This window comes from Furipterus horrens, unplaced genomic scaffold (genome assembly GCF_987537825.1).
Source record: "Furipterus horrens unplaced genomic scaffold, mFurHor1.1.pri manual_scaffold_6, whole genome shotgun sequence".
In the NCBI taxonomy this organism is placed as follows: domain Eukaryota; kingdom Metazoa; phylum Chordata; class Mammalia; order Chiroptera; family Furipteridae; genus Furipterus; species Furipterus horrens.
The window spans coordinates 120383557-120411163 of record NW_028327176.1 but is presented as its reverse complement, the minus strand read 5'-3'; the positions used below and the strand labels follow the sequence as shown (position 1 = coordinate 120411163).

General features: G+C 39.5%; 1 protein-coding gene across 1 annotated transcript in view; it reads right to left on the bottom strand.

Annotated features, from left to right (window-relative positions):
- CD109 (CD109 molecule) overlaps positions 1 to 27607 on the bottom strand; it is a 133986-nt gene that overhangs the window by 52580 nt on the left and 53799 nt on the right. Inside the window, exons 6-7 of the mRNA XM_090282669.1 lie at positions 10059 to 10098; positions 7137 to 7221 (exon numbers count right to left, since the gene is read on the bottom strand). Of these exons, the coding sequence (XP_090138795.1) occupies positions 7137 to 7221; positions 10059 to 10098 (125 nt within the window). The remainder of the gene's footprint in view (positions 1 to 7136; positions 7222 to 10058; positions 10099 to 27607) is intronic.

Genomic DNA, 27607 nt, shown 5'->3' with positions numbered 1-27607 from the left:
TAATAATTGCAAAAACAAGGATACTGACAGTTATTGTCCTAAACAGAATCTGGAAGCATTTGGGATACACTAATTTTTCAGAAAGTAGTAGTTTGACAACATTTTAGAAAATAAATCAAAGATATTCTGGAATAGTATTATTAACAAAACAAGGATTTTTTTTTCCTTTTTTTTTTTTTTTGAAAATAGCCAGAGCATAGAAGTTTTACAAAATGATACCTAAAAATTTGAAACTTTTAATATAATTCATGTTTCTCTCCACCTTTTTTTAAAAATGATTTATTTATTTATTTGTTTATTTATTTATTTTTTAGAGAGAGGGGATAGGAGAAAGAGAGGGAGAGGAACATCACTGTGTGGTTGCCTCTTGCTCACGCTCCTAACTGGGTACCTGAGGTGCAACTGAGTAATGTGCCCTGACTGGGGATCAAACCAGCGACACCTGGCTTGCTGGCCAATGCTCAATCCACTGAGCCACAGCAGCCAGGGCTTCCCCATCTTTTTTAATGTCATTTTCCAAGATACAAATATCTTAATTCTTCAAAAAGTAAATACATTTTAATAAATCTTGAGTTAAAGAATATTTTTAAATTTCTATTATCTACAGGACTTACAGAAGTAACTAGATGCATGCGATGTGATTATAATTCTCTAGAACCCAATGTGGTTGGTGGGGAAAAATGTATTATTTATTTTAATAAGGTGAGAATAGTAAGCAGATGTTCACATCAAAGCTAATAAACAAATGCAGATTTTTATTCATCTCAGTTAAAAATTTCAAAACTAAAAAGAGACTTTTAACCTTCTTCTCTGGGTAATTTCCAGCAATGTTTCACACATTAACTATGCCTAGATGGGACAGATGGCTACTAGCAAAAAAGTAACCGAAATTGTTTATCATTTATTCACAGAGATGAGTATAATAGCTATTATGAAACATTTTAAACCATCCAAGTAGTTAGACAACAGAAGTCATGTTTCAAAATATAGCCAAGGAATGACTAGATTTCAAGCTCAACTCTCTACCTACCCCCTTACTCTGTGACAAGACCAAACCAATTGCCCATACAACTCAATTTGGTTCATTCCAAATAGCAGGCTTTTAATTGGGTGAAAAGGCATTTGCTGTGTACATAGAATTTGGAACTGAAATCTTAGGGATCACATTGTTTATTCATTTGTTCTTTCATCTGTGTTTATTGGATGCCTACTCCATGACTAGCACTGTATTAGGTACCAAGAGGCAGTAGTAAATGAGAAACAGACACACCTTCAAAGAGGTGGACTAGCTCACAGAAGTACTGTGTGACTAGAGCTATGAGAAGTATAAAGATACAGGGCCAGGGGCAAGTAGCCAAGCCTTGAAATAGCCAGTGTAAATCCCTATTGGTCAGAAAAAGCATATTGCTTTCTGGGAAGCACAAGTAACATTTGGGAATAGCATTTAGGAGATTAGAGAAAGGGTTGAGTAGGGTGTTCCAAAAGACATGAAACCAGAAAAGAGCTCTGTAAGATACACTAAAAAATTTGAACTTCATCCTCAATATAATGGTCTGAAAATTTTTATGTGAAAGAGTCATAAAACTGATTTGTCTTTAGCCACCCAAAAAGGAGGGAAGAAGAGGAGGAAGAGGAAAGAGGGGGAAGGGGAAGGGGAGGAAGAGGACAACAGCAAGAACTTTGAATGCAGTGTAGAGAAAAGACTGGAAAGGGTAAACTAGAATCAGGAAAGATGTTTAAGAAACTGTAACAGTACTTGAGGAGAGAATGATGATGTTGGCCTGAATCAAAAAGTGGCCATAGAGATAGGTTTGAAAGATATTAAGGAGATCAAACCAATAGCATTGAATGTTGACTGAATGTGGGATTGAAGGAGTGGGAAGAGTGCAGTTGACTTGGGCAACTAGATAGATGGTGGGGCAGTCCACCAAGCCAGGGACACAGAAAGGAATTAGATTTAGGGGAAAAGGACATGTTTAGTTTGAAATATCTGTGGGATACCCAGGGGGGGAAGACATTAGGAGCTGAATCTTAACTGAGAAATATGGACTAGAGATACAGATTTATGTGTCATCAATTGACAAAGAGTAGCAGGAGCCCTGGCCATGGAGAAAAAAATTCAAATCTGTAAAGAAGGAGAGCCAAAAGCAGAACTCTGAGGAATAAGGACTTTTAAAAGATGGGCAGGAGAGAGTTGCCTGCAAAGAGTCTCAAAGGAATAACCAAAGGCAAAGGCAAAAAAACAAACAGAAAATAAATAGGAGAGGACAACAATGTCAAATGCTGTGAGCGGAGCGGTGGGGGAGGTAAACAGCTTTCAATGGCACAGGGTGAACAGTTGTGGGGGGCTGAAGAATGAATGGAATGTAAAAAAGTGAAAAATGCAATTCCAAGTGGACTGTGAAGACGTGAAGACAGGGAAGGAGACAGGAAGTTCAAGGGAAGGTTTGTTCCTTTTAATGATAGATATGTTTAAACACATAGTGAAGATACCACTGAAAAACACAATGGAAGGAATCACAACACAGGTGAGAGAGGAAGTGGAATTGGGAGCCTCCTGACAGGAAACAGCATCCATGGCCTAAGTGGAGAGATTAGCCTCTGAAGGGAGAAGAGAGGTTGCTTTCATTATGACAGATACAAGATCATCATCTTCAATACCATTTCCATCTTTTCTGGGACACTATTTATAGAATAGGTCTATGCCAGTTTTTGAAGACTTAAAGAAGACCCTGTCAGTCAAAATATTTCATTAGTCTTCTGTAAAATTGTAAATCATATCCTCAAGTCTGAATGAAAGCAGACACCCCTCCCCCAGAAAGTCCCCTGACAGGCCCCAAACTCATGACAGCTAGGGCGGAGGAAATGCTTATTCCTCTGGGGAAAGGGGCCTAGGCCTCTAGGTGGTGACACAGAAGACTGCACTGCCCCAGGACAGAGCTACCCTCCTTTGCCACAACCACAGGCATCATAGACAACTGAAGCTTGAAAGAAGGAGACTTGGAACGGACTATCATCAGCCGGATCTGAGAACTTTAAATGGCAAAAAGAGGCTCACTATCTACTATAGAAAAAGCAAACTACTGAGAAGGTCTTTTTGATGTGTAAACTCTGCTAGGTTAAAGTCCCCAGTCTCTCAAACACTAACCTAGGTGTTGAAATGAAGGTATTTTATAGTTGTAATTAAAGCTGGCTTTAAGAAAAGGACATGATCCTAGATAATCAGTGTGGGCCTGATTCAATCAGTTGAAAGATCTTAAAAGCAGAGCTGAGACTTCCCTAAAGATGAAGAAATTTTGCCTGTGTATAGCAACTTCAGCCACCACCAGAGAGTTCCAGCCTGCCCTTCCTGAGGGCCTGCATTAGGATTTAGGATGTGCCTACCTAGCAGCCCCCATCACATAAGCCAATTCGTTGCATCAAATCTTACTATGTAGCTCCTGCTCATTCCACTTCTGTGATAGAACCTTGACTGCTACACATACTAAGGGAAATTTTGAGAAAACAATGTGGTGAGCACTAAAGAAATGCCAGAGAATCTTGAAGATGAGGAGACAACTTCTGGCCAAGCTGGAGGCCTAGAATGACACACTTCATCTCCCTCCACAACTAAGAAGGAATACAACTACTGCAAAACCAGAAATAACCAGATGTTCCAGAAAATAAAGCTACATGGAAGTCCAACATATGAAGTTATAAAGAAGCAGTGCTCATCTGGATGGGTAGGAGGGGCAAAGCTGGGGCAGAGAGGTCAAACTGCTGATGGTGGCAGTTGAGGCGATGGTGGTGGGATGGCAGTAAGCACAGACACCCATATTTAAGGGAAGCCGAGCAGAGCCTGGGGAGCACCCCGGGTTGCAGACCAGACCCATCATCGTGCGATTCCAACGCCGGGGAAGGCAGACCCCCATTGCCTTGGACTGTGAGGGTCAGAGAGCATGGGTATGGAGGAAGAGGCTCCTGGTCTCTCAGCAGAGAATGAACAGCAGGAATCCATCTTGGACCCCCACCCCCACGCAAAACGCCAAAGTATGGTGAGAAGGGTTGCCCGGTTGTGACGAGTGCACAGGGCTCCACCCCCTATAGCGTAGGAGGTGTTGACAGCCCCGCCCAGGAAGCAAAGGTAAACACAAAACTGTCAGGATGGCACAGATCATGATAGAGATTCCAGTGATGCAGCTGACCAGACAAAAAATATCCAATCTAACAGCTCAGCAGATAGGAAATCTTTCTGAGGCTCAGTTCTGAGCTTTGGTTATAAAAATGCTTACAGACCTAACAGCAGATCTTAAACAAGACGGAGAAGGAATGAAGGCTAGCCCTGCTTAAGTGAAAAAAAACACATACGAAACCAGTGGTGAGGGAAAGAAAACCAGGGATCAAATCAACAAGTCGGAACATAGGGAAGGAACAAACAGTCAACTAGTGCAGAAAGAGGAAACAAAAAGTGAGGAAAATGAGGAGAGGCTCAGAAACTTCTGGAACAGCTATAAGCGGGCCAACATCCTAATCACAGGGTTGTCAGAAGGTGAAGAAGAAGAAATAGAAATGGAAAAATTATGTGAAAAAATAATGAAGCAGAACTTCCCGTACTTGGGAAAGAAAATAGACTTACAGGTCCAGGAAGAACAGAGAATTCCAAAAAACTGGACCCAGGGAGGACCACACCAAAATACATTGTAATCAAAATGTCAAAAGTTAAGGATAAAGAAAGAATCTTAAAAGCAGCAAGAGAGAAGAGAATTATGTACAAAGGGGTCCCAATAAGACTATCAGCTGATTTCTCAAAAGAAATTCTGCAGGCAAGAAGGAACTGGCAAGAAATATTCAATAACGAAAAGCAAAAAGCTACAACCATGCTTACTCTATCCAGCGAAGCTGTCATTCAGAATAGAAGGGCAGAGAAAGTGGTTCCAGGACAAAGTAAAGCTGAAGGAGTTCATCAGATCCAAACCACTGTTATATGAAATGTTAAAGGGACTTGTTTAGGAGAAGGAGGATCAGGACAATGAACATTAAAATGAAAACTGTATCACAACAACCAACAAAAGAAGTTAGGGAACCAAAACAAAGGCAAACTAAGTAGGCAACGAGAGTGGGAAAAAAATTATAGGTGTGGGGAAAATTTGGGGGGGAGGTTAGTGGGGAGAGGGAAGGGAGAAAGGGAGGGAGATGATGCAGGAATTAAGAAGCACAGTAGGAGGAAATGGAGCAGACAGGAAGATGTTGAGAAGAACTATATGCACAACCAATGGGCGTGAACTAAGGGGGGGGGACGACTGGAGGGAAGGGGGTCACTGAGTGGAGCAAATCAAAGGGATAAGAAATTGGGACAACTCTAACAGCATAATCAACAACACATATTTAAATAAATAAATAAAAATTAAAATTAAAAAAGAAAGAAATGCCAGAGGGCCATCACAACTGTCACCACACTCTCAGCCATTTGTATTTCAAAGAGGCTCAACAAGTGAGAATCAGGATGAAACTGCAAAGGTTCTTACTAAGGTGGGGGAAGAGAGTGTCAGTAGTGTGACTTTACGGGGTCCACACCCCCTAAAATTTTATATAAAATTTTCTGAGGTTACCAGAGTTTATGAGCCACTGTTTTAACTAACTGTATTAAATCCCTGGCATAGCCCTGAAAACCAAAAACAAAAGCAAAGATGATTTATATCCACACTCAACTTAACTCATGCAAACATTGATGGTCTGTGGGGATTTGCACTCACTGAGTTTTATAAGAATTTGTCAAAGAACTCAGAATAAAACCCAGACAGAAGGCTTAACCTTCAGCTAAGATCAAGGGCAAGATAATAATTATTTGAAATGCAGGCATTTATAGGTTTTCTAAACCAAAAATCCATCCACTCTTAGTTGAGCATGGGCAGCAAACTAACTTGGTACACAAATCATAGGCATGTTTTTGCCTTTGCACCACATGGGTTTCACATGCTTTTTGGCCACGTAGAATCTACAGCAGGAGTCCTCAGAAGGTTTTGATCTGTGGACTGCTTCTGCCAGGAAAGTCCTGGCCCATTGCCTGCTACTGTCACAACACCCCACCAGGAGGGGAACATGGTGCGAGACAGATATAAGATGAAGTCCAGTTTTCATCAGCTGTTACAAATAAATTCTGAAAATAAATCAATGTCAGAAGCCAAAGCATAGATATTGACACACCAAAAATAAAAGCTACAAGAGATCAGTCCTGGAATTACTTGAGAACAACCCCAGCCTGTACTTTTGAGAACCTCTAATCTGAGTCTATACTGTTTTCTTAATGTTAAGTCTAGATATTTCAGGTTCTTTTTTTCTTTTTCTCCTTTAATTAAATTTATTGGGGTGACATTGATTAATAAAATTATATAGGTTTCAAGTGTACATTTCTATGATACATCATCTGTATATTGCATTGTGTGCCCACCACCCAAGTCCAATCTCCTTCAGTCACCAAACGCTCGACCCCCTCTACCTTTCACTGCTGCCCCATTACCACCACCACCTTTCCTCTGGTAACCACCATACTGTTGTCTGTGTCTGTGAGTTTGAGAATTGTTAGTCTGGAACTTTGAGGGTGCTTTTTTGCCTCAGCAACACCAAATGCTATGCTCTTCGAGCCAGTAGATCAAAATCACGAGAGCCAATCTACATCTGTGGATTGGAAGTCTCTGTGTACATATGCTGAAATGGATGATGAACGTGAATTATTTACTCAGATGCTGATTGCAATAGGACAAGCAAATCTCCCCCCCTAGAGTCAACCTCCATCATTAAAAAAGAAAAAAAATGAGACTTAAGGAGAGATAAATTGCCTCAATCCATGAAAACTGAATAAGAAATAAAGGGGATTTTTTTTAATATGGCATAATCTATAACATAAATACCTCGATTAGTTTTGGAAAGACACTAGTCTGTGGAAAATATTTTAGGACTAGATCAACTTGGAAGCAGAGAGATGCATGTAAAGACCTGTGCAGACATGTTCCATGTTTATTGTTTATTACAGATATTTGTTTCCTACTCATTGGGGTATCTTAATAAGCAGAACATTGTGCTAACATTCTGTAATGTATAATGAGCTCTTTGTCATACAGTTTTGTAACAGTTTATAGTCATAAAAAAATTATACTTACTTTGCTGTGACAGTACCATTTAAACTCTTAGAATTCAAAGAACAATATAATGGAGTCTGCAAAGTAACTTCAAATTTTGGTAACACTGGGAAAAAAAAACAAGAGCAAGTATTTTTAAAGAATTTATTTTACTATCATTTATTTAAAGCTTGACAGAATAACAAACAGAATTGTTCTAAAGGAGTTGATAATTGGTACTATTTAAAATTAGATTTATTATGATCAAAATACACATTAAGGCATAGATGAAAAGCACTTTCTTTCACCCAAAATTAGAAATCCCTATGATGCTAGTGACTAGACAGTGACAGTAGGTGCCAGTTGCTGTGGACACTTGTGCGAATGGAAATTTCCCATCAGTAGAACCTAAATTATATCCAGAATCCTAGATGCAAACACATCTAACTGCTAAAAAACCATGTTTTTATTCAACTGTCACCCATTAGTAGGGCCTAACTACCTGCTAAAACATGTCCATATCACTGGCAAACAGCTGCTTCTAGAGCATCCCTGTCCCTAGGACCTTTCACCAATTTGGTTACTAAAAGAACATCCTGGGGACCCTTCTTCTGCATGGTGCCACATATACAGTCATAGATCATCCTTGTCCTTTGAGACAAAGGCAAATCTGGGGAGTCTAATGTAATGGATTGCTATAAGGAAAAAGTTGTGTAGTAGAATTTCTAGTTAATACCTAAGACATGGCTACAAAATAATGGTTTTTTTTTCCTTTGTGGCAGGTACTGATAAGTAATTCCAAAATTAGAAACCCTACTTTGGTCAGCTTTATATAATTAAGATATAAAATATTTTATCAATATTAATAGTATTTGATATAAAGAACTCACCCAGAATATAAAATTTTTTATTTCCTTTCAGTCTACAGAAATATTTTTTTCTCTAACTTTACTGACCAAAGAAATAGGTCAGTCTCATAAAAAGGCATCTCGCCATTCAATTAGCACAAGAGAAGTTCCAAGAAGCCAATGGGTTCACAACATATGGCAGACACCCAGCTCCAATCCAGGCTAAAGACTCTGGTATGCCAAGACACTCCTGGACTGACTCCATACTGGTCTATGATTGAAGAGTCAAAAAAGCCATATGGGTCAACTGAGACCTTCACTGAAGGCTCTCCACCAACACAGAAATCAGGAGACATTCAAGAGGCAGAATTTCCTTAGAACAAGGAAATTCAAATGTCCCCTCCTCAAATATCCTAAATTGGCAATCAATTCCCCACCTCCGCTATACCTCATTCAGCAACCTACCACCACCCAGCACCATCTCTATGCAAAATGAAAATAGTCTATAAAAACCCTGGCCACGTCCGATTTATTCTTCTAGATCAGAGCCGTCAAAAAGAAAGAAAATGTGAGCCACATAGTATAATTTTAAATTTCTAGTAGCCACATTTAAAAGGTAAAAATAAAAGCCAGCAAAATTAATTTTTGTAATATTTTACTTAACCCCACATATATACAAAATATTATCACTGCAACATATAATCCATATAAAAATATTATTAATGAACTATTCTACTTTCTTATTTGTGTACTATGTCTTCAAAATCTTGTATATTACACACTTAGTGCATATCTCCATTTGGACCAGCCACCTTTCAAGTGCTCGACAGCCACATGCAGTGAGTGAGACCCCAAATGGGACAACAGAGTCCCAGATCAGGTATCAGTAAAGGACGACCAGCTGAAACTAAGAGTGGTTTTTGCATATTAATTGTTTGAAAAAAATCAAAAGAAGAATATTTCATGACATGTGAAAATTGTTGAAATTCAGATTTCTGTGTCTATAAACAAAATGTTATTGGATCACAACCACATTCATCCTACATAGTGTCTGTGACTGCTTTATGCTAAATGGCAAAGCTGAGCAGTTATGGCAGAGACACATGGCCCACAAGGCCTAAAATATTACTATCTGGCCCTTTATAAGAAAATTTTGCTGGTCCCTGTTCGAGTTGATCATGAGACTTAGATGTGACGATGTGGTAAGAGCTATGTGCAGGCTGAGCCACAGAGGTGTAAGCAAACTACTTTCCAGAATTTCTAAAGCTAACTGAAGCATAATCTCAAAAAGGAATTAAATCAAATGAAAAAGCTTGTGTATTCAAATTAAAACTAATACTAGATCCCACACTTTCACTCTCATCTCTCCTTCCTCTCCGTCCACCAACAAAATAATTAGGGCACAGTGTTTTTATCTATGTGTGTCTAACTGCCATATTATAAATATGTCATCTGCAAGAAGAGAATTTACCTGAGTAAGATTGTCTTCACCAGTGCCTACCAAATGAAAACTATGGGAAATAATTAATATTATGTTCTAAAAACCACTATGCAAAATTTTAAATATGAATGTTATGATTACAGCAAGGTAGGAAAACAGAATAATTGTGCATAAAAAATAGACTAGCATAATGAAACTATCAGTTATCTTTTTCCTTCTTTATTCTTTTTTAAATTTATTTTTATTGTATTTTTTCCATTATCATTTATCTCCCTTAAACCCCGTCCTCCCTGCAGTCACCATAGTGTTGTCCATGTCCATGAGTCCTTTTTCCTTTTTGCTCCATCCCTCCATCCCTTAACCTCCCCACCCAAGAGCTGTCATCCTGCTCTCACTCTATGAGTCTGTCTCTATTTTCCTTGTTAGTTCAGTTTGTTCATTAGATTCCACATGAGTGAAATCACACTGTATTTGTCTTTTTCTGACTAGCTTCCTCCTTTATTCTTTTATAACGTTTACTTTTACAAAGAAAAAATTATTAGACCTGTAAGAAACATCAAGATTTTATTTCCACTGGGATTTTTATTTTAAATAACACATCTTTTGGAAATTTCTCTTATCTCTGTGGAAAGTAATAAATGTATTTTCCTTCAAAATAACTTGAAGAACTCTTACCATATTCTGAAACCTGAAATGATTGATAATGTGTCTGGTCCTATTGGGAGGAAGAAAAAAAGAACACAAGAAAATACATGAGTTTTTATTTAATTATTCTGCTTGCTTACTTACCTCACCAAACAATTTAGGGGAAAAAATTAATTACATTTATAATAATTTAATGAAGAAAAATTGTTTTCATTTGTAGTTTATTTTTAGTCATCGACCGCATGAAATCTGTGAAGTTTTATGAGCTTTTCTGGCCAATGCACTAACATAAAAAGGTGACCTGACTCTATAATTCACTGTAGGTCATTTAAACAAACTGCTTCATCTGACTTCCATCATTTGTGAACTAAAAGCTAGATTAAAGTAGATAATTCAGGAATTTATAAGGCAAGGATATCATACATCAAACTAACAGGAAAGAACTTCAAATTTGTATTGAAAATCACTATCAAATACTTATAAGTAGTCAAGGATACAAAATCATCGTGGACCAACATCCTCTACCTTCACAATTCCTGGAATTATTTTCTACTGTAACCCTTAAGTAAATAGATTCTAGCTTATTTTAACAGATATTGTAAATTATTTCCTCTTCCAAATCAATAAAAACAACATGGCCTTTTTCCTAACTCCTCATATATCCATCTATCCATTGTAAGTCATAGGTAACACATTAAATAGAACCACTTCAAAATAGCTAAGTAATTCCACTAACAAAATTGGTATTCAAATTCTGATTCTCTAAGTTTATCAAATAAAATACCCAGATGCAGCATTCAAGTTATTTTTTTATTCCTAAAAGAGGGATATGGTTAATTTCAAATTATAAAACAAATATAGCTACTTATATACTAACAAAATAGTTTTCTAAAACTTGGCTTCAAAGTTGTCATTTAAAGCCGATCCCAAAGAAATTGTGTTGATCAAAGTCTTTAAGGATCTAGTCAAGGAATATGTATAAAGGACCCATGGACATGGACAACAGGGTGGGGATTGACTGTGAGGGCAGGCAGTGGAAAGCAATGGGGAGAAAATGGGACAAATGTAATGGAACAACAATAAAGAAAGAAATTCTTTATTGTGATTTGTATCTTAATTCTTTATTGTGATTTGTATCTTAAATTGTTTTTATGTCATATATATGAATGCTGTAAAGTACATGTATTGTACTTAATTCATTTATAAATTCTAATTTGTCATCCTCAAAAAAGTCATATTACAAAGGTAACCTACCTGTATTACTCATTTTACTGGTAAACATAAGAATTCTAGTCTTTAAATTACTTTTTGCTTTACAACTATGGCCTGTACAGGTAAGGCTGTGAGATAAGTAACTTGACAATAATGACGTTTGTTTGTCTACTTAAATTCATATAGCAAACACTGAATAAGCACTACATGCAAAACATTATATGAGACTCTGTAAAGGTAAATTACAGTCCTCAGCAAAAGAGGGTCAGTCTAGGGATGGAGACAGATATAGTCAAGAGCAACAATACAAGACTGACAGTGCCCCAGTCTCATGCACTGTGCTTTGCTTTGCTCTGACTCTCCTCCGCGCTCGACTTATACATACTTCTATCTCTACCCATCTTTAAGACTTAGCTCAAATATTACTGCTTCCTCAAATCCCCAATCTAAAATTAACCTCTCTTCTTCCATGCACTTTAGTCCTTCTTTTTTCTGTCAGTTCTTACCCTGTGTCATAAATATTTAAGTACATGGTTTATCTTGCTGCAAGTTCTTTAAGGGCCACGTCCATGATGGACCATTTTTTATCTCATAGTTTTCCCTTGCAATGTCAACCTAACAGAGTGCCTGATACCAAAAGAGTGCTCAATGAATATGTGTTAGATTATATAAAAATTAGCAGCTTTGACAAATGTAGGAAATCAGCATCATTTAAGCCTACTGTAAACAGCCTTGGAACCAAGTTTTAGGTAATTATTTGTTTAGCACTTAAGTAGTTACAGAAGATTAAATTTGAAATGAATTCTCCCTTCCTGCCACCTACATTACCAATCATCCCTCATAACTGCTGGATTTCTCATCTCTCTGATTACTAACTCCTTCCCTTCATTCAATCTATAAACATTTTCAAGACTTCTTCCTTGTTTCCATAATGGTCCTCTCTTTCTGATCCTGAAATGTTGGCTCTTCCCATCCTGAGCCCAAAGTTCTTTCCACTCTCCTGATCCTTAATGAGCTCATCAATTCCCATGGTTTTAATTGCCATCTCCATACGACCCTTAACTAATTATCTCTAGCCCATACCTCAACCCAGAGATTCTGACTCAACTCCACCTTCTTGACATCCCCACCTGAGTGTCCTACAGAATGTCTCGAACTTCTTTGTCTGAATTTAGCCTTCACCAACACCCTTTCTTGATTGCCTTTCCCCATACTGTTAGGTACACCTTCCCTCCCATCAAATCCTGTGTAAAGTTTTACTTAACACAATATATTATAATTATCTGCTTTGTGTCCATCTCCTGTGATCTAAAATGACACCATTAAAGGCACAGCAGCACCTAATTCAGCATGCCTTCAATGTATGGTGAATGAATATATGCATAAATGAATGAACAAACTGACTCCTGTCCCCAGGCTAGGTCCTACAGGTTCATCAGATTAGCCTCAGTTATTATACAGTATTTCCTGCAAGAAATTAAGATAACCTTCTCATGAGCAGAATCAGACTATCCTGAAGAGGCATGGCCATCTGTCAAATGACCCATAGAATAACCTTAACTCTCTGTCCTGCATTTGGAAGGAATAAGAGTGCCAAGGAGTGAGAGAAGCTAGCCATTATGGAAAACTGAAGAAAAAGCAGAAGGAAAGTGCTTCTTTTCAATGTCATTTTAAATTGTTCCAATAAATCAAAAAAAAATCATTTTGTAACTGAGTGCTGACAGTGTGCTTTGTACCAGACAAAGCTTTCCCGGGCTATTTATAAGTAGTGAAATGCAATTCAAGCAATAAATTATTTTACTGTCTAAGGGGCCTGAAAAACAGAAATGGATTTTGCAACTTTCAACATATTGTCCATTAGGCAATCAGGCCATACCAATTTTCACAATGAGTTTAGTTATATTTATAAAATATTTTTACAGTCATGGCTGGGTGGCTCAGTTGGTTGGAGTATCATCCTGTACAACAGAAGGTTGCAGGTTTGATTCCTGGTCAGGGCACATACCTAAATTATGGGTTTAATCTCCAGGCAGGGCATATGCAGGAGGCAATGGATCAATGTTTCTCTCTCACATCAATGTTTCTGTATCTCTCTCTCCCTTCCTCTCTCTCTCTAAAATCAATAATTTTAAAAAAGTCCTTGGGTGAGAATTTTAAAAATAATTTTAAAAAATTGAAAAATATTTTTTACAAATAAGAATAGTAGAAGTTACTAAAAGGTTTAAATTAATAATATTTCAGAGAATTAGTAGCAATTTATGCCACATATGACCACAAAATCCCCTGACACTAAGTATTTTCCTTAGTCCAGAACAGAAATTTTCCTTATAAAGGACCAGACAGTAAATATTTTAGGCTTTGCAGGTGAAGGAATTCAGAACAGGCCTCCTCATGCTGTGCCACTTTGGCATGTGAATTATTTTGAGCTGAAGGCAATCAAGACTCTGTGGGCTCACTAGAAACATTTTCCTCTCCCTTAAAGAATTTAAATTTGGGGCCTTCTAATAGTAAGAGTTATTACCAAAAATAACTTTTTATAACCTAGCTGTAGGGCAAGGCAAACTTCTAATTACTAAACATTGACTCTTCTTAGTGACCTGTAAATGAGCTTCCTCCCCTCTGTAGCTCCCAAGTGCTTTACCTCTTAGCTCAGAATTTTAATTTTAATTTAATTTTAATTTTAATACCTCATTTTCATTTTTATGTATATGGGGTTCACATAGGAGCATATGTAATTAAACATGGCTATTTTCTCTTGTTAATCTGTCTCGTGTCAATTTGATTATTAGACCAACAGGAAAAACCTAGAAGGATAGAGGAATGTTTCTTTTCCTCACATAAGCTATATATGGTCACTGTCGCAACCATTCAAGTCCGCCACTGGAGTGCAAAAGCAGCCAGAGACAACATGTAAACAAATGAGACTGACTGTACTCCCAAAAAAAATTTATTTGCAAAAACAGGTACTAGGCTGGATTTGTCCTGTAGGCCAGGGTCAGCAAATTCTGGCCTAAAAAATAAAATTTAGTTCCAAATTATTCTATGTTAATTCTAGCTGCACTAAATTAAATTTGACTAAACGTAACTAAAAACATGCAGTAAAATCAAACTGAGGCCTTTTGTAGGAAGTATGAGTTTCATTTACTGAACAATTTTCCTTTAGTTTCAAAGAAACAATCTGCTTCAAAAAGTTTTATGTTTATTCTAGCTCATTAAATACAGCTTGTACTCATTTTGTCTGCCAACAACTGGAGAGAGATGCTGACCTGAAGGCTTAAATACTTGGGCAGTCTGTTTGCTAAGCAAACACCTTTCCAGGAAAGAGACTAGTAACTCATCAATGTCTTCTGAGTTCTTTCCCAATATGGTCACTGTTCCATGGGGAAAGCACTCCCTTAGAAAACCAGCTCTTCGAATAGACTGAGAGTTGCCAGATGGAAGGGGGTGCAGGGCTGGGTGAAAAAGGTGAAGGAATTGAGAAGTATAGCTCCTCAATTCAAAATAGTCACAGGGATGTACAGTACAGCAGAGGGAATATAGTCAGTAATACTGTGACAACTATGTATGGTGCCAGGTGGGTACTAGAACTGTCAGAGGGAATGCTTCATAAATTTATGTAAATGTCTAACCTCTATGCTGTACACCTGAAACTAATATGAAATAACACTGAATAGAAACTGTAAATGAAAAATAAAATTTTTTAAATCATTAAAATTAAATAAAATATTTAAATCTTCAAAAAGAAGAGATAAGAAAAAGTACTCTTTGGCACATATATTCACTTTGTTTTTGTATTATGTATAAGCCTATTTCAATTAGGTTTCCTAAACAACTTCTAAGACAGAAATGGGAAAGAAGAACCAGGAGGTATACTCAGTAATCTCTGCAATTTCTTTATACCTTTATCCCTTAGTCGACAGATGATTGTGAGAGTATATGTATGGAAGTTAATCAGATGAAGGAGGAGAGAGAGAAAACACACTGTTTTTACTGCCCTCCTAAGAATGTGCTCTGACTAGAGCACAAACTGGAGACGTGAATTACGAAACCATCTATTCCAGCTACAGAATTTCCCTTCTCTAAACATGAAGCCATTCAACTGTTAAGGGGGTCCCTATTTTTAACAAACTTGAAGAAATATAGTATATTACATGACCATTAAAACAGATACTTTGAAAAATCCAGGTAAGCTTCTTTCAACTCTTGCTTCTAAAGTAGGGAAAAAAATGCCAGAAACAGAACTGAGGTGCAGGATGGATTACTTTTGTTTACACATTTAGAACATTTCAATTTCCCCAAAGTCTGCTTCAGCATTGATCTCCACTGTCTGGATTACTTTTTATTTAAAGATGAAGAACGGAACTGAATTTTTTACATCCACATGTAACAGGATGTTGAAAGAGAACTATTTCCGATGCAAGGTTGGCTTTGTCCCCCAAGACAACTGATGGCAACTACACCCACATTCCAAAGTGAGATGTAAGACTAGCATGCAGGGCTTGTCAAGGAGACTTCCAAACAACTCTCAACCAAGAGCATCAAGATGAAAATAAACTGAAAAGGAATCTTAGGAGAAAGGCTTTGATGGGGCAGGAGTCACACATACCCAACCCCAAGGGATCCGGCAGACATTGCTTGCCCCTCAATTCAGGTCTAGGAAAGTGACTTTGATAGAACTATCCAGAGAGCTGGATGTGTGTTCCCGCGAGCATCCTCAAGTTGTCAGGGGGCACGCACTAACATGCCTGAACAACCTCAAGAGCAAATACTGCTGCTGACCAGCTGCAGGGCTAAGGGGGCGTGCTGAGTGGAGTGGTCTGCGCCTCTGAGTGTCAAACAGCAAAGAAAGCATGAGCATTTCCCCTCAGCTTGATAAGCAAAAAAAAAGAGACAGCCAGCAGGGGACTGCCTTCTATCGTGGTCGAAACCAGTCCTTTGAAGGGTAAGGCAAGCTCAGGAGTGGGATCTGGAGGTGAAGTGTAGATATTCAGGAGATGAAGATGGAGCTATGAGCTGCCAGTTGGAGGAGGCAGATTCAAAAGCCTCCAAGACACTCTGGATGAGGGATCTCCCAGCAAAGGTAAGGATGCTTCAAAGAACCTACAGAGTTTTAAGAAGGAAAGGTGTTAAGTTTTAAATGCCTGCAGACCTTGAGAGTTCTGATGGCAGATGACAACACTATTACATTTTTGCCATTTCTGTAGGACAAATATTGGCAAAGTCATATAACTAGTTCTTATACATCAAGAAGAATTTTTATGCATCACCTGTCTTCCCTCCACAATTCAATTTTGAGGGCGTCAGACACAACCCAGTGAGTTGGGAACACGACGCAGCTAGACAAGAGAAGACCCAAGATGAGAGAAGAAGGCCCTTAATTTGATTGCCTGGACATACTAGTTATTGCAGACTGGTTTGTGTGTGGACATGTAACCAAAAATGACAGAATCCTTTAAGAATCAGAAAAATGATGAAATTTGCCATATATTTCATTCAAATAATAGAATAGAACTGGTCCCAAAGAACAGGACCAAATGGCAAAAGTACATGTGGCTTTCTTTTACCTGTTGAGTAATATATATTCTACCTCACAGTCACACAAAAATAACTGGGCAACTGCTCATGTTAAGAAATGCTAGAGATACAGAGGGTATCCATGTTTCTGACTTATAAGATATTTCTCTACTGAAATGGTTATAGTTTAGAGTTCTAGACTGATCCACAAAAGTTTATGTAATCCATAATATGAATGAAATTATATGGTATATTTTTGCTGCTGTCCCCATCAGATACTATATTATTTCTTCCCTTCTTAGGAACAAAAGTTTAAAATGATCTGGTTATGCTCTTTATTGCCCCTGGATTCGGGGTTCTGCCTCCACCATTTTGCCAGCATGGAAGGGTGCTCAGTAAGTGATAGCCACCTGCCTCTGCTAATTGCCCATCGCCCCTCTCAGGCCTTGTTCTTCCAGATGCCTCCAAAGCAAGCATGCTCAGCCACCCTCTCGGAATCCCTTCCCCTCTGCTCTATGCCTGCACTCTCTTGCTTCTCTCTTTCCAAACCTGCCTGTTCTTCCTCTGTTGCTTTGAGTGGCTCCTCTTCTTTGCTCCTGAATGTAGTAATGGATCAGTCCAAACATTGCCTGCTTAGTTCTCTACCCCAAACTGAGCTTCCAGTTCAGACTTCATTAGAATTTATAATGGGTGATTCTCCCAAAGGCCACACTTGAAATTCCAGAGTCACCTTTGTTAAAAGATAAACTGAAGCATATTAAAAATCTTACAAGTTAACTTGAGCAAAAATCAATTGGAGTCAGGCAGTGCCAAACCAGAAGTAGATAGGAACGCTCACACAACAAGAGCTCAGGGAGAGACTTTTATAGAGAAAATATGGAAGCAAAGTAAGGGAATTATTAATTGACTATAGCTTAAAACCTAGTTAGCTGTTGTAATCAGTTGCATTTTGCACTTTGATATCATTACCTTAAGGCATTCACAGGCTGACTTGAGCCACCACAGCATTCGAGCCACCTCAGTCTAATGGCTTCCTGTTTAACTAACTAAACACCTTTTACTCCTCTTTCTCCTTTGCTCCAATTACAATCCAATCAGTCACTAACCCTAATGATTCTTCCTTTAAAGTATGTCTTGAATTCATCTATTCCTCTTTAGTGTTTGTTGCTTCCTGAAAGCAGCCCCCTATAATCCTCAGAATGGACTACTATAACCCAACATAGAAGGTAGTCATGCATTTGTTAAACAATGATACTAACTTCCTAGTAGTTCCCTGACTTCAGTTCCTCTCCCCATATGCTATCATCTTCCTAAAATACTGCTTTAATCATGTCGTGCTATTGCCTCAAAGTACCTACAAAAATTAACCAGACAACAAATACTGATAATTTCTCTTGTTTGGGGTATTTATCACAGTGTATCATTCTTCCTATTGAATAATGTTTGGGTGCTTTTTACTGAACATGCATTACTTTTATAATCAGAGGAAACTAATGAAAGTATGATTTTTATATCTTTTATAATTCAAGAGTTTCATTCATGCATATTTTTGCTTTTTTGTCCCCAAAAGCCTTATATGAAATTTATAATATTGAAATTCAAAGCACAATAAGTTTTTAGAGCCTCCCCCACTGTCTACAAAATGAAATTTAAAACTTTAGCCTGATATAACTACAGAACAGTCATCATATAATACCCTCTTTCATTTTTACCATAAGATTAGCAAAGAACTTCAAAATTAACAAAAAATCATCCAGTAAAAGTATCAGTAGTTATATACTGACCAGCTTAGAGAAAACATAGATGTGCACAATAACTGAAAATGTTTATCAGTATTTACGTTGTCCTTTCCTTTCCTGTTTAGAATCCAAACATCTGTGGCTTAAACTGCAGTTGCAACATAATTCTCTAGTTTTCAACACAAACTGAACATCAGGACCAACTGTGGTAGGCTCAATAGATAGAGATGCTCAGTTCCCATGCCAGAGCTACTGAATCAGAATTAACAGGGCTGCAACCCAAGTGTAACAAATGCATTCATTTATCCATTCCTTCCACAGAGAATTATTGCACCGAAGTGCTAGGCATTGTGCTAGGCTATAGGGATACACTTTCTTGTCACAGAGCTTTGATCTAGTGAAACAGAAGATATATATCAAATAACCACACACGTAAATATATAAATATGAAAAAAAAAAGTAAAGTGAATTAAACCCACAGGGAATTATGAAATCTGAAGATGAGCCTGGAGAAGTGGAATCACATCAGGCAGGGCCACTTGTAGTCCCTAGTAAAATACCTGAATTCTTTCCTAAGGGCAACAGAAAGCCTTTGGAGAGTTTTAAGCTGAGGAATAATGTGATACAATTTTCACATTTAAATTGCTTTTGTTGCTATGTAGAGAAATGCTTACAAAGGGAAAGAGTAACTTTAGGGTGATCCATGAAGAGATACAACAAATATCTAGGAAAATATGAGGGTGGCTTACAAAGAAGGTAAAGGTGGGAATAAAGAGAATTATGTGGATTTGAAATATACTTACAGGTAAAATCTATGGGTATTGGTGAAGGCCTAAACATGAGATGTGACAGAGGATGAGATGTCAAGGAAAACTCCACATTTGCCAGCTTGCACAACTGGATGGAAGGTGAAGTCATTCAATAAAATACAAAATGCTGGAGAAGAGCCAAGTGTGATGAGGAAGACCATAAGAATGATACTGGGTAGGAGGAGCTTAGGATAGCTTTAAAACATCTACGCAGAGAAGATGGAGGCATAGGTAAAAATGTCTCACTTTGTTGCACAACCACAGCAAAAATTACAACTAAACTACGAAACAACTATCACCCAGAATTGTCAGAAAATCAAGCTTTATGGAAGTCCAACAACCAAGGAATTAAAGAAGTCACATTCACTGACACACACAGGAGGGGTGGAGATGCAGAGATGCAGAACGGCTGGTACCACACTCATATGTGTGATAAATACCAGGAGGGATATCTAGGGATCGAGGAATGCCAGCCCCACAGGAGACCACACAGCCCTGGGTTCCAGTGGCAGAAAGGTAAGTCCCCATAACTTCTGGTTGTAAAAATCAGTGGGGATTGGGGCAGCAAAAGAAACTGCATGATTCTCAGGCATCTCCTCTTAAAGGGTCTGCAACAGATGTAGGACTTATGCAGAATAACTCTCTCTGGGCTCCAGCACGAGGGTAGCAGCTTGCAGGGCACAATTCATATATAGGGAGAAACTGAAGTGTCTGGCATCAGGGTGAGTCCTAGGGACTGCATCCCCCCAGACAAAACTCCAGAAGCTAGGCAGTTCTCCCCTACACAGAGCCACAAGTGCAGTGATACCATATCTGAGACTCCATCAACTGGGTTCACATGGATTGCCCTGCCCAAGTGGTTACTTAAGGCTTGCCCCATCCAACATACTAGTCGTCGTCGTTGGCAGACGTCCGTCTCGAGAGACGATGGTGTAGCTTCTTAAGAGTCTATCTGCACCGCCGAGAATGGTTGTGCAGTCCGACTCGGGAGTGACACGGTATCTGTCTCCTCCCGTGTTGAATCGACATCTTGCGATGACGCTGGAGTGTCCTCTCCAGTGAAGCTGAAGCTACAGAGCCTGGGCAGGGTGATATGGAGGGTCTGCTGTTGCCCATGCAGCAGACCCCCCCTCTCTTCACAGCTGAAGGGTCCAAGGGAAAGACGGAGTCAATACAGCTTGGCTTCAGGTGCGCCGCAGGAGTTGCCGGTGTTGACTACAACGTCAAACCGCCTTAGGGACTCCGGCTCCGGATTTTCTGTCGGGGTTTACTCCCTTAGCCTTTCCCCTGAAGAGGTATGCCGCAAGGCAGCGGAGGTTTTTTGGAGTCAGAGTTTTCCTTCTCTGAACATACTAGTACACTTTTCTATATTAGGCCTCATTACTGAGACAGGAAGTCAAAGCAGCTATACCTAATATACAGAAACAAACACAGGGAAGCTGCCAAAATGAGGAGACAAAGAATTATGGCCCAAATGAAATAACATAACAAAACTGCAGAAAAATAAAATAAATGGAGATAAGGAATCTATCAGATACAGAGTTCAAAACACTAGTAATCAGGATGCTCAAGGAGCTCACTGGGTACGGCATAAAAAGACCCAGGCAGAAATGAAGGTTACACTAAGTGAAATAAAGAAAAATTTACAGGGAATCAACAGTGGAGTGGATGTGGCTGAGAAACAAATCAATGATTTGGAACACAAGGAATAAAAAAATTCAATCAGAACAGCAAGAAGAAAAAAGAACCTAAAAAAACAAGGATAAGGTAAGGAGCCTCTAGGACAACTTCAAACATATCAACATTCAGATCATAGGGGTGCCAGAAGAAGAGGAAGAGCAAGAAATTGAAAACTTATTTGAACAAATAACGAAAGAAAACTTCCCTAATTTGGTGAAGGAAATAGACATCAAGTCTAGGAAGCACAGAGAGTCCCAAACAAGATGGACAAAAAGAGGATCATACCAAGACACATCATAATTAAAATGCCAAAAAGTTAAAGATAAAGAGAGAATCTTAAAAGCAGCAAGAGAAAAGATGAGCGTTACCTAAAAGGGGGTTCTTATAAGGCTATCAGCTGATTTCTCGAAAAGAAATTTTGCAGGCAAGAAGGGACTGGCAAGCAGTATTCAATGTGATGAAAAGCAACCTACAACCAAGATTACTCTATCCAGCAAAGGTATCATTTGGAATGGAAGGGCAGATGAAGTGCTTCCCAGACAAGGTAAGGCTAAAGGAGTTCATCATCACCAAGCCCTATTATATGAAATATTAAAGGGACTTATTTAAGAAAAAGAAGGTCAAAACTATGAACATTAAAATGGCAACAAATTCACAACTATCAACAATTGAATCTAAAAGCAAACTAAGCAAACAAGCAGACATAATAAGAATCATAGATATAGAGATCATTTTGAATGGTTACTTGTTGGGAGAGGGAAGGAGGAGAATGGGGGAAAAGATGCAGGGATTAAGAAGTATAAATTAGTTGGTACACAATAGGCAGGAGGATCTTAAGAACAGTATAGGAAATGGCATAGCCAAAGAACTTATATGCATGACTCATGGACATGAACTAAGAAGGGGATTGCCAGAGGTAATGGGGGGTCCTGGGTGGAGAGGGGCACAGGGGGGAAATTGGAACAACTGTAATGGCATAAGCAATAAAATATATAAGTAAATAAGTAAATACAAACAAATAAATAAATAAAACATCCAAGTAGAGACGTGAAGTAGGCAGATGGTTATATAGGTATGGAACTCAGATGTTCTCTCAGAGAGACAAATTTGAGAATTATTCATGTATATATAGAAAATGAAACCATGACTGGATAAAACCAAACCTTAAAATAGGCCCATATGTAAGAGAGAATAAACAACAAAAGAGACCAAAGAGAAGCATTCAGACAAGTAGAAAGAAACCTAGGTGCCAAACTGGAGTGAGCTGGGGAAACGGGAGGCAGAGATTACACAAGATTTGGCAGGGGGGGGGGGTACTTTTTTGTTTTGTTTTTTTAAGAGTATCAGCTAGAATTACAGAGAGAAAGAAAATAAAGTCACTACAGGGGGCAGTGGGGTCAAAGTTCAGTCTCTTCTCTCTCTCTCTCTCTCTCTCTCTCTCTCTCCTTCTTTCTCTCTCTGTCTCTTCCCCCTCCTCCACCCCTCCCTCCTTTACTGTCTCCCTCTCTTTCTCCCTCTCTCTTTTTAAACTGAGAGACAGAGCATATTAGATTTTATGGAAAGATCCAGAAGAGAAAGAGAGATTCAGGTTGAAGATTCAAGAGAAAGAAGAGCTATCACTACTACTATTAGGTTTCTGAGAAAGTCAGAGATGGAAGAATCTAGAAGAGGTGGAGGTTTTGGTCTTAGATACAAAGACTACATCTTTTCTGTAAAAGAAGATGAGTATGAGATGGATGCTGATGCAGGTAGATGTGTAAATCTGACAGAGGGAGTTAAACAAATTTCTATCTGATAACTCATTTTCTTTATGAAATACAAAGGGAGACTATCTAGTGAGAGTGAGGAGAGAGGGACCGGAATCTCCCCATGAGATTCGTGGTCCAGCATATAGCTCAGAAGGTCACAAATACCTCGTTTTAATTTTCTGGCTCTGAACCTGTCATGTATATGAGGGCTCTGACTCTCTTATGCATGTGGGGTTCCCATATATATATATGTATCAAATTTTATTTTCCCTTGTTAGTCTGTCTCATGTCAAATTGATTATTAGACCAAGTGGAAGAACTTGGTAGAACAGAAAAAAGTTGCCTCCCTTCCCTCCACTAATAAGTAAGGCAGTCATATTTTTTAAACTACACTGATCTCAGTTTGGAAAGATGAAACAAATTCTGGAAAATGATGGTGGTGATGCTTACACAACAATGTGAAGGTACTTGATGCTACTTAAGTACACACTTTTAAAAGGTTACAGTGGCAAATTCCATGTTATGTGTACCTTGCCACAATTTTTTTAAAAGGAAAAAAATTACAGTGGTCAATAAGTGCTATAGTAGAGGTGTGTATAAGGGCCCATGGAAGAATGGAGAAAGAAATGCTGACCTCTGCCAGGTGACACTCTAAGAAATAAAATTCTAAATCAGATTCTTCCCTCCCTTTCTCACTGCACATGGAAGTAAGGACCTAAAGTAGTCCCAAGAAAAGCATTCTTTCAGGCAGAGGCTAACAAATGTATTCTGGAAGCCACATCCACATTCCAGAGAGGATGCCACTGTTTTCTGGCCTGTCATGACTTGCTCCATGCTTTCTGTTAGGCTGTCATCACAAGCCAGGGGGATTGACCAGATGCTACTTGTAGAGTGCTTCAAGGACGAGCACTACCCAAACCAAGATGTGCTTTTCTGCAAAGGACAAAGGGCCCCAGACAGACCTAACAGCAGAAGCAAACTGACCCAGGCCAGAGCTGGGCCCCAAAGCCAGAAAGATAAGGAACATTGGAAAGGCTAAAAAAAGGCTTGACGGCTGGCAACCCTTACCTAACCTTTCCACAAATCACTCAAGTAGATGCAACTATTATAAACAAAGGAACAATTCAAATGAGACTGCTTCTGTGTTACATAATAACGTGACACCCACCGTGTATTAAGCAAGGCTCCAAAAGAGAGATTTCAAGCCTAGGAGCTATTGAGTTTTCTATCTTCTATTTATGGTCCCCATCCCCAGCACTGGCTTCAGAGTGAGATAAGGGCTGAGAAACTGCAGTTGGTTATGTACAGAAGAGACCATAGGGTTCAATGACTCCCAAGCTGGCTATGTATCCAAATCACCAGAGAAGCTGTTGTAAAAATACAGATTATCCCCAGAAAACTGATTCAGTGAGTCTAGGGTGTCAGGGGCTTTATGGAACTACTCACACAGAGAGGTCCAGTAGCTTACAGTCTCACCACCAGGGAATTCAAGGGAGAAATCAGGACCTGCCCTCAGTTCTGTGACCACCCAACACTGCCTCTCAGTGGAACAGATGGAAACTGAGATGCCTGACTGTGGATTCAGCACTCATCAAAACAGGGTCCAGGAAACAAACAGAATTTCCTAGCATGCTTATTTAAAATGCAAATTCCTAGGTCTCAGGCCAGTAATGCTCACTTGTGATCGGTGGGTGAGGCCCAGACTACGCATCTCGAACAAGATCCCCAGTCAGTTGATTCCTAGGTACACTGATGTTTGAGACCTACTGGTAAGTTTTAGCAGCTGGAGCCTCCAGTGGTAAATTCGGCTATGTGAGCCAGTCTAAAAGGGAAGATAGGCTTCCATCTGCCACTGAGAAAAGAGGGGCCCAGGGCTGCAATTATCAAGCAAGAAGGATGCTAAGTGATGATGGCTCTCCCCTCGGGTTCTCAGGAACATGAGCAACAAGGCTTGGGTCACCCAGAGGCCTGGAACTCCAGGCCATGGGCCACCCACAGGGAGAGGGCTGCTATGGCCAGGTCCCTCCTTGGCTGCAACAACATTAGTCTTTCTTTAAAACAACAACAATAACAACAACCTCTAAAGTTGCCTCCTAATAACCTGGAATACACTTTTTAATCATAGATGCAAGGACATTTGCAACTAAGTCTGATACATGCCTATAAGGAAATATTACTCAGCCTTAGAAAGGAAGGAAATTCTTACATCTGCTACAACATGGATGAACCTTGATGATATCAGGCTAAGTGAAATGAGGTAGTCACAAAATAACAAATACTGTATGATTCCGCTATATGATGTACCTGGAGCAGTCAAAATCATACAGACAGAAAGTAGAAGGGTGGTTGTCAGGGGGCTGGGGGCAGGAGAAATGAGCAGTTACTGTTTAATGGGTGCAGGGTTTAGTCTGTGCAAGATGAAGAGAGTTCTGGATCTGGATGGCGGTGACTGCTGCACCCCAATGTGAATGTATTTAATATCACTGAACTGTACACTTAAAAATAATTAAGAGAATAAATTTATGTGTATTTTACCATAATAAAAAAATTGGGGGGGGGAAACATTTACAACTATCTGGGAGAGCCAAGGATACCAGTCAAGAGATAGGTACCTAGAGATAAGGCCCCCAGAGAAGTACTGCAAGAAATGAAAATACAAGCAGTGTCTTTTAAAACAAGTTATCTTCCCAAAGTGTACCTGCAAGATGATTATCAAATCAAATTGCACATCCTTACTTGTCCTATAACATACCTGAGGTATAACAGCACTGTAAAACACACGTCTCTGGAGGGGTTAAAATATGTAACCCTTTTCCCTCTTTGAACAGGGCTTGGTGGTCCAGGAAGTTAAGGGGCAAATGGTGGGAAGACTGGGAGAGGCAGAAGAAGAAAAAGTGCAATCCCCAAAGCAGCGAAGAACTATGCACATTCAACGCAGGTATGCAAATTAGGAATATGCATAAGTAGCACCCCAAAAAAGTCAGTGTTCTCACTAAATTTTACTAATTTTAAGAGGGCTTAAAAATAATAATCAAGAGTTGCTTTGCAATTTAATTAAACTGGCATTTTTTTAAAAAATACATGTCTATGAAGATATTAACTAGATTGAAATAATTACTCATCACTAAAAATCCTGAAGGTAAAAAGGAATACTTGAAGCTCAAAAGCAATTTAAGTAATCCAGAAAGGTTAACAGTCAAATAATGACTCATTCACACTTACTATGCAAAGGTATATGTTACATGGTAGAAATGCCAAAGATCCCACCTAGTGGAAAGGGTGATTTAAAAATGCCACTCTAATTATCTGCACAGTCACTACAAATCAAAACTCTGGTAAGTCCTGTGTTTTTTTAATACATTGTCCTTTACTAGTAATAATAGGATCACTCCATATTTTCTCTAGAAACAAAATAGGATTTCAAAACACTAGAGAGTATTTTCCCCCTCCCTGAAATTAATACTGAGAATGACCTCTGCCTTAGGAAAACAAAAATAGAGGCTATAATGGTGGACTATATATATATATATACCCCTGGCTGGTTTAGCTCAGTGGATTGAGCGTCGGCCTGCGAGCTAAGTGTCGCTGGTTCGATCTTCCAGTCAGGGCACATCAGAGAAGGAAAACTCTGACTCCAAAAAACCTCCGCTGCCTTGCGGCATACCTCTTCAGGGGAAAGGCTAAGGGAGTAAACCCCGACAGAAAATCCGGAGCCGGAGTCCCTAAGGCGGTTTGACGTTGTAGTCAACACCGGCAACTCCTGCGGCGCACCTGAACCCAAGCTGTATCGACTCCGTCTTTCCCTTGGACCCTTCAGCTGCGAAGAGAGGGGGGTCTGCTGCATGGGCAACAGCAGACCCTCCATATTACCCTGCCCAGGCTCTGTAGCTTCAGCGTCATCGCAAGATGTCGATTCAACACGGGAGGAGACAGATACCATGTCACTCCCGAGTCGGACTGCACAGCCATCCTCGGCGGTGCAGATAGACTCTTGAGAAGCTACACCATCGTCTCTCGAGACGGACGGCTGCCGACGACGACGATATATATATATATATATACATACATATATATATATACATACATATATATATATACATATATATATATATATATATATACATACATATATATATATACATACACCCACAGGAGGCACAGAGAGATTACTTACCCTCCGATTGTCAACAACTTTCGGCCCAGTCAGCATTCTTAGCGCGTATGCCCCAACCCTCTGCGCCACCACCGAAGAGAAAGAACAGTTCTACCATGCACTGGACGAAGCGTTATCCAAGATTCCCAGAAGTAACGCTCTCTATCTCCTTGGAGACTTCAACGCAAGAGTAGGAGCCGACCACATGGCCTGGCCCACCTGCCTTGGAAACTTTGGGAGAGGAAAGATCAATGAGAATGGTCAGCGACTGCTTGAGCTATTGTGTCACCACGGCCTGTGCGTGACAAACACATTCTTCAAGTGCAAAGAGATCCACCAGGTGTCATGGAGGCACCCCCGCTCCCGCCATTGGCACCAGCTTGACCTCGTCATCACCAGAAGAACGGATATTGGCAGCACCCTCCTCACCCGCAGCTACCACAGTGCAGACTGCGACACGGACCATGCCCTCGTGGTAAGCAAGGTGCGCATAACGCCGAAGAGGTTGCACCACTCCAAGATGAAGGGTCGCCCACGCATCAACACCAGTTGTGCCAGCAACCCAGTTAAGACCCAGCAATTCATCAACAAGATGGAAGATGCACTCGGCGAGGGAGTGGCGGCAGATGACATTATCGAATCCAATTGGCCACGTCTCCGCGACGCCATATACAACTCCGCCATTATTGCTTACGGGAAGAAAGAGCGGAAGAACGCTGACTGG